This window comes from Pseudophryne corroboree, chromosome 1 (assembly GCF_028390025.1).
Source record: "Pseudophryne corroboree isolate aPseCor3 chromosome 1, aPseCor3.hap2, whole genome shotgun sequence".
Classification (NCBI taxonomy): Eukaryota; Metazoa; Chordata; class Amphibia; order Anura; family Myobatrachidae; genus Pseudophryne; species Pseudophryne corroboree.
The window spans coordinates 745,806,394-745,818,518 of record NC_086444.1 but is presented as its reverse complement, the minus strand read 5'-3'; the positions used below and the strand labels follow the sequence as shown (position 1 = coordinate 745,818,518).

Here is a 12,125-nt window from a genome sequence, read left to right as displayed (position 1 = left end):
CAGGAGGGAAATCCTGGCCCGAGGTGACAGCTGAATCATCCGCTGCATCTGGGGATGCGATCCGGACCATTTGCTCAGGAGATCCAACTGAAACGTTCTGGTATGGAACCTCCCATACTGATTGCCTCGTATGAGGCAACCATCTTTCCCAACAATCTTATGCAGAGATGTACGGACACTCGAGTAGGTCGTAGCACCACGCAGACCATCTCCTGAGTTGTTTTTGCCTTGTCCTCTGGTAGAAACATCTTCTGGGCCACAGTATCCAGCAACATCCCCTGGAAAAGGAGCCTCTGAGTCGGCTCCAGGTGGGACTCCTGTAAGTTGAGGATCCACCCATGGTCGGACAGAAGATGGATGGTGCGGTCGATATGGAGCAACAAAAGCTCCCTGGATCTTGCTTTATCGTCCAGGTAAGGGACCACAATGATCCCCTGGACCCAGAGTTGAAGCATCATCTCCGCCATCACCTTCGTGAATACCCTCGTGGGCTGTTGACAGGCCGAAGGGCAGTGCCTGGAATTGGAAGTGATCGTCCAGAAAGGCAAACTGTAGGTACGCCTGATGAGGAGGCCAAATCGGAATATGGAGATAGGCGTCCTTGATATCCAAGGAGACCATAAATTCCTGTTCTTCCAGGCCCACAATCACTGCTCGCAGGGATTCCATTTTGAACACCCTCAAATAAGGATTCAAGGTTTTCAGATTCAGAATGGGTCTGACCGAACCATCTGGCTTCGGCACCACAAACTGGTTTGAGTAAAACCCTTCACCTGCGTTGCAGTTGTGGTACTGGAACAATGACGTGGGACTGGACCAACTTTCAGATAGCCTGGGGCAACGTAACTTGCATATCATCCAAAGCTGGTAAGCTTGATATGAAAAATCATTGACGGGTGGTGGGGTGGGAGGGGGGCAGGGAGTACTGTCGAACTCCAGCTTGTAGCCTTGAGAAACAAGCTCACTAACCCAGGCATCCTGGCAGGAGGTCTCCCAGACGCGGCTGAAGTGACGCAGTCGGGCTCCCACATCTAGGTCACCTTGGGGTGGGTGGGCACAGTCATGCTGATGCCTTAGTGCCTCTAGTCGCATTGGAGGCGCCTCTGGCCTTCGATCGAAATGTGCGAGACCGAAAGAACTGGACACAGTCCCGGATAGGAGCATCTTGCGCCAAAAAGCCAATCCCCAGAAAAGGGGAGGGATTCCACATTACGTTTGGATTCTGCGTCTGAAATCCACTGATGCAACCACAAGGCCAGGAGCGCAGACACAGCCATGGCAGACATCCGAGCATTAATATTCCCCATCTCCTTGAGGGAATCACAAAGGACACTGGTAGTGTCCTGAATGTGCTGCAGGAGGGTTACCATAGTAACTAAGGGCATATTCCCCGAGAGGCTCTCCTGAATTTTCGTGGACCAAGAATGAATAGCATGGGTCATCCGAATGACCGGTGTTTGTGAAAGGCCAGCTGCAGTGTATATAGATTTTAAGGTCTTTCGATCCCCAGGATCCTTCATAGTAAAGGAGCCTGGGGCAGGCAGCACCGCCTTCTTAGACAAGCGAGAGACAGACATCCACCCCAGGGAGTTCCTCCCAAAATTTTCTACCTTCAGGAGCAAATGGGACAGTGCGCAAAATTTTTTTGGACACTTGGAATTTTTTGTCTACATTTTTCCAGGCCTGTTTGAATAAATCATCTAAGTCTGGAGAATCAGGGAAAGTGACATTGGGCTTGTTTTGTACAAAGAAAAACGATTGCAGCGTCCTCTAGAGGGAGCTTTAACACATCCTTTATAGCTAAAATGAGGGGTTCAATACCCCGAGTAGAATCAGGATCCCCACTAATGGGATCCAGGTCATCCTCGTTATCTTGAATATCATCATCTGAATCTGATAGCGGAGCAGGCAAACCACGCTTCTGTGGACCTGCATAAGAGAGAGAGAGAGAGAGAGAGAGAGAGAGAGAGAGAGAGAGAGAGAGAGAGAGAGAGAGAGAGAGAGAGAGAGAGAGAGAGAGAGAGGGGGAGGGAGTGGGGGGGTTGTGCATCTGCCCTAGCAGCTAAATCTGCAACAGCTTGTTGCAGTAGCGGGGTCTTCTGCACATTAGCAGTGAGCTGGGAAGACATATCTAACATCATGGTCTTAAGAGACCCTCTCCCTTAGCCCCTTCACTGATTTGTGAAGATTGACTGCATTGTTCACAGGAAACAGAATCAGTAGATAATGGAAAGAATCTGGTGTGACATACACTGCACAGCTTGTGTTTACCCATATTTCACAGTAAGCACAAGAACACACACAGACAGTTATAATGCAAGCCTGCCCTACTGAATGCGAGAGGAGACACAGATGAGAGAGGAGACCAGCAAATCTTGAGCTGCACAGCCCCAGTGAGGCTGTCAGCTTTCTAAACACAGTAAACACTAACAATTTAAGTCCTACAGAGGATCAGGATAGTGTACACAAGCGGCTCTCCCCCTTTGCTACACCCTGTACCAGTTTTCCAGCGTGTCTTGTGAGGCAGGAAGCGCGGTGTGTGTGCTGTATATGGCTGCTGTAGGCAGAGTAAGGCGCCAAAACAGCTCAAGTCCCGCTCTACACTGGGGATCTTAGCGGGATCCCCCCAGGAGGGTCCCATACACTGCGCCCGTGGTCAGCCGCACTTTGAACCGGGGGGACCCTCCTAGCGGGGACCCCGGTTTGTCCTCACCACCGATGTCACCTTCAGGCAACGTTAGGGGTGTGCTGCAGCTGTGACAGCCATATCGCAGTGCCCAGCTGAACAACAACCCCTCAGGACGGTGGTCCTGCAGCGGGGAAGTGGCTCTGCACCCAGACAGCATACCGAAAATAATAAAAGTTTAAAATTAAATTGAAGAAAACTCTCTGGAGCTGCAGAGATGTGCATCCTCTCCTGAGGGCACTTTTTTTCTAAACTGCCTGTGGGAGGGGGCATAGAGGGGAGGAGCCAGCACACCCAGTGGAAGAAATTTAAAGTGCACTGGCTCCTTTGGACCTCGTCTATACCTCATTGTACTAGTTTCCCCCAATACCCCTGATGGATGCTAGAGAAATCGTACAAAGTCAGTATCGCAAGCAGTGTCATCTAGGCTTGCGATACCAACCTAGTCCCTATCACACAGTGAGAATCGGGGTTAGCCCGAATCTCAGAGTGTGTACACACCATAAGAAAGAGGGAGCCATAGTACATAACAAAAATAAATAAAGCTGCAAGTTGTTATTTTATAGCAATAATTCCATCTCTTTAGCACATGTAGACTGACTGCATTGCAAATTAACAAGTTCCCACTTTTGTTTAAAACAAAACATTACCATATGCACGTATATAATATTATTTATAGTTGGGTACATGGCTTAGCACATATGCAATATGACAGCTTCAGAAGGTGATTATCTCAGAATAGCACTGGCTAGGTTAAGCTAATTAAAGCTAGTCTATGAGATCAAACACACTGGAATAAATTTCATTTTTCTTACCTTCTGGCCTTTGTCCTTTTGAAACACAAACACAGGAGGTGCTATGGCAGGTTTTTCTGAAGGAAAAAAAAAATAATAATTTACTTACCGATAATTCTATTTCTCATAGTCCGTAGTGGATGCTGGGGACTCCAAAAGGACCATGGGGGGGATAGCGGCTCCGCAGGAGACTGGGCACAAAAGTAAAAGCTTTAGGACTACCTGGTGTGCACTGGCTCCTCCCCCTATGACCCTCCTCCAAGCCTCAGTTAGGATACTGTGCCCGGACGAGCGTACACAATAAGGAAGGATTTTGAATCCCGGGTAAGACTCATACCAGCCACACCAATCACACCGTACAACTTGTGATCTGAACCCAGTTAACAGCATGATAACAGAGGAGCCTCTGAAAAGATGGCTCACAACAATAATAACCCGATTTTTGTAACAATAACTATGTACAAGTATTGCAGACAATCCGCACTTGGGATGGGCGCCCAGCATCCACTACGGACTATGAGAAATAGAATTATCGGTAAGTAAATTCTTATTTTCTCTGACGTCCTAGTGGATGCTGGGGACTCCGAAAGGACCATGGGGATTATACCAAAGCTCCCAAACGGGCGGGAGAGTGCGGATGACTCTGCAGCACCGAATGAGAGAACTCCAGGTCCTCTTCAGCCAGGGTATCAAATTTGTAGAATTTAGCAAACGTGTTTGCCCCTGACCAAGTAGCTGCTCGGCAAAGTTGTAAAGCCGAGACCCCTCGGGCAGCCGCCCAAGATGAGCCCACTTTCCGTGTGGAATGGGCTTTTACTGATTTTGGCTGTGGCAGGCCTGCCACAGAATGTGCAAGCTGAATTGTACTACAAATCCAACGAGCAATAGTCTGCTTAGAAGCAGGAGCACCCAGCTTGTTGGGTGCATACAGGATAAACAGCGAGTCAGATTTTCTGACTCCAGCCGTCCTGGAAACATATATTTTCAGGGCCCTGACTACGTCCAGCAACTTGGAATCCTCCAAGTCTTTAGTAGCCGCAGGTACCACAATAGGCTGGTTTAAGTGAAACGCTGAAACCACCTTTGGGAGAAATTGAGGACGAGTCCTCAATTCTGCCCTGTCCGTATGAAAAATTAGGTAAGGGCTTTTATAGGATAAAGCCGCCAATTCTGAGACACGCCTGGCTGAAGCCAGGGCTAACAGCATTACCACTTTCCATGTGAGATATTTTAAGTCCACAGTGGTGAGTGGTTCAAACCAATGTGATTTTAGGAACCCCAAAACTACATTGAGATCCCAAGGTGCCACTGGAGGCACAAAAGGAGGCTGTATATGCAGTACCCCCTTGACAAACGTCTGAACTTCAGGAACTGAAGCTAGTTCTTTTTGGAAGAATATCGACAGGGCCGAAATTTGAACCTTAATGGACCCTAATTTTAGGCCCATAGACAGTCCTGTTTGCAGGAAATGCAGGAAACGACCCAGTTGAAATTCCTCTGTAGGGGCCTTCCTGGCCTCACACCACGCAACATATTTACGCCAAATACGGTGATAATGTTGCACAGTTACATCCTTCCTGGCTTTGATCAGGGTAGGGATGACTTCATCCGGAATGCCTTTTTCCTTCAGGATCCGGCGTTCAACCGCCATGCCGTCAAACGCAGCCGCGGTAAGTCTTGGAACAGACCGGGTCCCTGCTGGAGCAGGTCCTTTCTTAGAGGTAGAGGCCACGGGTCTTCCGTGAGCATCTCTTGAAGTTCCGGGTACCAAGTCCTTCTTGGCCAATCCGGAGCCACGAGTATAGTCCTTACTCCTCTCCTTCTTATGATTCTCAGTACCTTGGGTATGAGAGGCAGAGGAGGGAACACATACACTGACTGGTACACCCACGGTGTTACCAGAGCGTCCACAGCTATTGCCTGAGGGTCTCTTGACCTGGCGCAATATCTGTCCAGTCTTTTGTTGAGGCGGGACGCCATCATGTCCACCTTTGGTTTTTCCCAACGGTTCACAATCATGTGGAAGACTTCTGGGTGAAGTCCCCACTCTCCCGGGTGGAGGTCGTGTCTGCTGAGGAAGTCTGCTTCCCAGTTGTCCACTCCCGGAATGAACACTGCTGACAGTGCTATCACATGATTTTCCGCCCAGCGAAGAATCCTTGCAACTTCCGTCATTGCCCTCCTGCTTCTTGTGCCGCCCTGTCTGTTTACGTGGGCGACTGCCGTGATGTTGTCCGACTGGATCAACACCGGCTGACCCTGAAGCAGAGGCCTTGCCTGACTTAGGGCATTGTAAATGGCCCTTAGTTCCAGGATATTTATGTGAAGTGATGTTTCCATGCTTGACCACAAGCCCTGGAAATTTCTTCCCTGTGTGACTGCTCCCCAGCCTCTCAGGCTGGCATCCGTGGTCACCAGGACCCAGTCCTGAATGCCGAATCTGCGGCCCTCTAGAAGATGAGCACTCTGTAACCACCACAGGAGAGACACCCTTGTCCTTGGAGACAGGGTTATCCGCTGATGCATTTGAAGATGCGATCCGGACCATTTGTCCAGCAGATCCCACTGAAAAGTTCTTGCGTGGAATCTGCCGAATGGAATCGCTTCGTAAGAAGCCACCATTTTTCCCAGGACCCTTGTGCATTGATGGACTGACACTTGGCCTGGTTTTAGGAGGTTCCTGACTAGGTCGGATAACTCCCTGGCTTTCTCCTCCGGGAGAAACACCTTTTTCTGGACTGTGTCCAGAATCATCCCTAGGAACAGCAGACGTGTCGTCGGAATCAGCTGCGATTTTGGAATATTTAGAATCCACCCGTGCTGTCGTAGTACTACTTGAGATAGTGCTACTCCGACCTCTAACTGTTCTCTGGACCTTGCCCTTATCAGGAGATCGTCCAAGTAAGGGATAATTAAGACGCCTTTTCTTCGAAGAAGAATCATCATTTCGGCCATTACCTTGGTAAAGACCCGGGGTGCCGTGGACAATCCAAACGGCAGCGTCTGAAACTGATAGTGACAGTTCTGTACCACAAACCTGAGGTACCCTTGGTGAGAAGGGCAAATTGGGACATGGAGGTAAGCATCCTTGATGTCCAGAGACACCATATAGTCCCCTTCTTCCAGGTTCGCTATCACTGCTCTGAGTGACTCCATCTTGAATTTGAACCTTTGTATGTAAGTGTTCAAGGATTTCAGATTTAAAATAGGTCTCACCGAGCCGTCCGGCTTCGGTACCACAAACAGCGTGGAATAATACCCCTTTCCCTTTTGTAGGAAGGGTACCTTGATTATCACCTGCTGGGAATACAGCTTGTGAATGGCTTATATACCGCCTCCCTGTCGGAGGGAGACGTTGGTAAAGCAGACTTCAGGAACCGGCGAGGGGGAGACGTCTCGAATTCCAATTTGTACCCCTGAGATACTACCTGCAGGATCCAGGGGTCCACTTGCGAGTGAGCCCACTGCGCGCTGAAATTCTTGAGACGACCCCCCCCCCCCCACCGTGCCTGAGTCCGCTTGTAAGGCCCCAGCGTCATGCTGAGGACTTGGCAGAAGCGGGGGAGGGCTTCTGTTCCTGGGAAGAGGCTGCCTGCTGCAGTCTTTTTCCCCTTCCTCTGCCCCGGGGCAGATATGAGTGGCCTTTTGCCCGCTTGCCCTTATGGGGACGAAAGGACTGAGCCTGAAAAGACGGTGTCTTTTTCTGCTGAGAGGTGACCTGGGGTAAAAAGGTGGATTTCCCAGCCGTTGCCGTGGCCACCAGGTCCGATAGACCGACCCCAAATAACTCCTCCCCTTTATACGGCAATACTTCCATATGCCGTTTGGAATCCGCATCACCTGACCACTGTCGCGTCCATAACCCTCTTCTGGCAGAAATGGACAGCGCACTTACTCTTGATGCCAGAGTGCAAATATCCCTCTGTGCATCTCGCATATATAGAAATGCATCCTTTAAATGCTCTATAGTCAATAATATACTGTCCCTGTCCAGGGTATCAATATTTTCAGTCAGGGAATCCGACCAAGCCACCCCAGCACTGCACATCCAGGCTGAGGCGATTGCTGGTCGCAGTATAATACCAGTATGTGTGTATATACTTTTTAGGATATTTTCCAGCTTCCCATCAGCTGGTTCCTTGAGGGCGGCCGTATCAGGAGACGGTAACGCCACTTGTTTTGATAAGCGTGTGAGCGCCTTATCTACCCTAGGGGGTGTTTCCCAACGCGCCCTAACCTCTGGCGGGAAAGGGTATAATGCCAATAATTTTTTAGAAATTAGCAGTTTTTTATCGGGGGAAACCCACGCTTCATCACACACCTCATTTAATTCATCTGATTCAGGAAAAACTACGGGTAGTTTTTTCACACCCCACATAATACCCTTTTTTGTGGTACTTGTAGTATCAGAAATGTTCAAAACCTCCTTCATTGCCGTGATCATGTAACGTGTGGCCCTACTGGAAAATACGTTTGTTTCCTCACCGTCGACACTGGAGTCAGTGTCCGTGTCTGGGTCTGTGTCGACCATCTGAGGTAACGGGCGCTTTAGAGCCCCCGACGGTGTTTGAGACGCCTGGACAGGTAATAACTGATTTGCCGGCTGTCTCATGTCGTCAACAGTCTTTTGTAAAGTGCTGACACTATCACGTAATTCCTTCCATAAGACCATCCAGTCAGGTGTCGACTCCCTAGGGGGTGACCACTATTACAGGCAATTGCTCCGCCTCCATACCATTTTCCTCCTCATACATGTCGACACAACGTACCGACACACCGCACACACACAGGGAATGCTCTGATAGAGGACAGGACCCCACTAGCCCTTTGGGGAGACAGAGGGAGAGTTTGCCAGCACACACCAGAGCGCTATATATATTATATATATATACAGGGATAACCTTATATAAGTGTTTTTCCCTTATATAGCTGCTGTATAGATTTATCTGCCAAATTAGTGCCCCCCCCCTCTCTTGTTTTACCCTGTTTCTGTAGTGCAGGACTGCAGGGGAGAGTAAGGGAGCTTCCCTCCAACGGAGCTGTGAGGAAAAATGGCGCCAGTGTGCTGAGGAGATAGGCTCCGCCCCCTTCTCGGCGGCCTTTCTCCCGCTTTTTTAAGGAAAAATTGGCAGGGGTTAAATGCATCCATATAGTCCAGGAGCTATATGTGATGTATTTTTTTGCCATATAAGGTGTTTTTATTGCGTCTCAGGGCGCCCCCCCCAGCGCCCTGCACCCTCAGTGATCGGAGTGTGAAGTGTGCTGAGAGCAATGGCGCACAGCTGCGGTGCTGTGCGCTACCTTATTGAAGATACCTTCTTCTGCCGCCGATTTTCCGGACCTCTTCAGTCTTCTGGCTCTGTAAGGGGGCCGGCGGCGCGGCTCTGGGACCCATCCATGGCTGGGCCTGTGATCGTCCCTCTGGAGCTAATGTCCAGTAGCCTAAGAAGCCCAATCCACTCTGCACGCAGGTGAGTTCGCTTCTTCTCCCCTTAGTCCCTCTGTGCAGTGAGCCTGTTGCCAGCAGGATTCACTGAAAATAAAAAACCTATACTTAAACTTTTTTACTAAGCAGCTCAGGAGAGCCACCTAGTGAGCACCCTTCTCGTTCGGGCACAAAAATCTAACTGAGGCTTGGAGGAGGGTCATAGGGGGAGGAGCCAGTGCACACCAGGTAGTCCTAAAGCTTTTACTTTTGTGCCCAGTCTCCTGCGGAGCCGCTATCCCCCCCATGGTCCTTTCGGAGTCCCCAGCATCCACTAGGACGTCAGAGAAAAAGTTGTTTTAAGTACAGTGCAGAGACACCACTGTCACACTGCAATACATTTTACAAAAATAAACATGCATAAGGGTAATACAATTCAAAGCAGATTGAATAGCACCCTCCGGGGTTGCGAGCAGAAATCTGATTAAAATATGTCCACGATGTTGTTTTGTGACCTAGCACCGTGCAAACAGCATCACGGCGAGGCAGTTTTATCGGAGAATGCACGTTCTCGGCCATTCTCATTCTCCGACTGCGCTGAATTGAACAGCTCTGGGAGCTCCCAGCGCAATTCATTCCACGCAGAATTGAATGGACCCCACTGAGATCAACAAATATGAGAAGTACCAGTCATGGAGAGGGCAGGCAATTGTAAAGTTTTGGCTCAAAAGGGCCAACTCACTATGTCAAAAGAATAATCCTTTTTACCATAATTATTTTTACAGTTGGTTTTATAGCAGAAGTACTCTTCAAAAAAAATACATTTTCCTCCTTTGAGCTTATTGGTATATTACAACTTTTTACAGATAACACTTTTAAAAAAGTACTAAAAAAAACAACAACAACTGGTATGCTGTCTTTTCATTAAGAAAAACAAAACCTGGGTGTGACTATTTGGTAGGTAATATAGGGCCTAATACCAGAGTTGATCGCAGCAACAAATTTGTTAGCTAATGGGCAAAACCATGTGCACTGCAGGGGGGGCAGATGTAACATGTGCAGAGAGTTAGATTTGGGTTGGTTATTTTGTTTCTGTGCATAGAAAATACTGGCTGCTTTATTTTTACACTGCAATTTAGATTTCAGTTTGTACACACCCCACCCAAATCTAACTCTCTCTGCACATGTTATATGGTATTATCAAACCCTTATCCTCTCCCCAAAACAGTGGGGTGCAGAAATCCTCTACAGTATGGGGCACCACCGTGATAACAAATAGAATAGTGCTCACTTTGTTCTTACTTTCAATAGATATGCAGAATACTCATAAAAGGTATCTTTAACTCTTATGAACACAGAACCATAGATGGATTCATAACAGATGCTCACACTGCTTAAATGCGGATATTGTTATTCAAGGCTCATAAAGGTTTCTCTTACGTCCTAGAGCAGGCTTTCCCAACCACAGTCCTCAAGGCACACCAACAGTGCAGGTTTTAGTGATATCCAGGCTGCAGCACAGATGGTTAAATCAAAATAACTGAGCTACTAATTAAGTGACCTGGGCTGAAGCACTAAAACCTGCACTGTTAGGGGTATATGCAATTGCTGTCGAATTGCCGAAAATGTCGAAAAACGGGGCATTTTCGACAACAACAAAAAAATTCGACAATGCAATACAGTACTTTTCGTCAAAAAAAAACGGACTTTTCAGATTCAACTTTTTCAAATTCGACAGTTCACAAATTCGACATGTCTGCAACGGTAAAAATGCGGCTTTTCGACAAAAGTATATTCAAAAGAAAAATGTCGATTCGACAACAGTGCTTTTCGAAAGTAAATTCGTCCATTTCATTCTGCCTCACTTTGCTGGCGGAATCTAATAAAAAAAATTTAAAACATGTTTTTTTTTGTGTTTTTTTTATTGCTAATAGCATATCTATTTATATTAGAAGGGATTAGGTACTTGGTTTGTCTATTAGGATTTTCAACTATTATTTATATATATTTTTTAAATAATATTTTTTTTTTTTAAACTGACTAAACTTGAGAGAGCATGGTTTTCGGTGGGAATGGGTTAAAATTCTGAAAAAAATAAATGCGTGGGGTCCCCCCTCCTAAGCATAACCAGCCTCGGGCTCTTTGAGCCGGTCCTGGTTGTAAAAATACGGGGGGAAAATGGACAGGGGATCCCCCGTATTTTTAGAACCAGCACCGGGCTCTGCGTCCGGTCCTGGTGCAAAAAATACGGGGGACAAAAAGCGTAGGGGTCCCCAGTATATTTTGAACCAGCACTGGGCTCCACTAGCTGGGGAGATAATGCCACAGCCGGGGGACACTTTTATACCGGTCCCTGAGGCCGTGGCATTAAATACCCAACTAGTCACCCATGGCCGGGGTACCCTGGAGGAGTGGGGTCCCCTTAAATCAAGGGGTCCCCCCCCTCCAGCCACCCAAGGGCCAGGGGTGAAGCCCGAGGCTGTCCCCCCCCAAGGGCTGCGGATGGGGGGCTGATAGCCATGTGTAAAAATGAAAGAATATTGTTTTTTTGCAGAAGAACTACAAGTCCCAGCAAGCCTCCCCCCGCAAGCTGGTACTTGGAGAACCACAAGTACCGGCATGCGGGGGGGAAACGGGCCCACTGGTACCTGTAGTAGTTCTGCAAAAAAAATACCCAAATAAAAACAGGACACGCACACCGTGAAAGTACAACTTTATTACACACATGCCGACACACATACTTACCTATGTTCAAACGCCGACCTCGGTCCACTTCTCCATGTAGAATCCGGGGTACCTGAAAATAAAAAAATACTCACCTAAATCCAGTGTGTCCTGTCCTGTTTTTGGAATCCACGTACTTGGCAAAAAAAAAAAAACGCATACCCGATCCACACGGACTGAAAGGGGTCCCATGTTTACACATGGAACCCCTTTCCCCGAATGCTGAGACCCCCCGTGACTCCTGTCACAGAGGGTCCTTTCAGCCAATCAGGGAGCGCCACGTCGTGCACTCTCCTGATTGCCTATGCGCGTCTGAGCTGGCAGACAGCGCATCGCACAGCCCCTCCATTATAGTCAATAGTGGGAACTTTGCGGTCAGCGGTGAGGTTACCCGCGGTCAGCCGCTGATTCCCACCTAATTGGCTGAAGGGACCCCCCGTGACAGGAGTCACGGGGGGTGTCAGCATTCGGGGAAAGGGGTCCCTTGTGTAAACAT

At 48.3% G+C, this 12,125-nt stretch overlaps 1 protein-coding gene across 3 annotated transcripts in view; it reads right to left on the bottom strand.

Moving 5' to 3' along the window:
• RANBP3 (RAN binding protein 3) overlaps positions 1 to 12,125 on the bottom strand; it is a 263,031-nt gene that overhangs the window by 217,068 nt on the left and 33,838 nt on the right. For all 3 annotated transcript variants that reach the window (XM_063916564.1, XM_063916545.1, XM_063916549.1), the window contains exon 2: positions 3,502 to 3,557. In XM_063916564.1, coding sequence (XP_063772634.1) covers positions 3,502 to 3,557 — 56 coding nt within the window. The remainder of the gene's footprint in view (positions 1 to 3,501; positions 3,558 to 12,125) is intronic.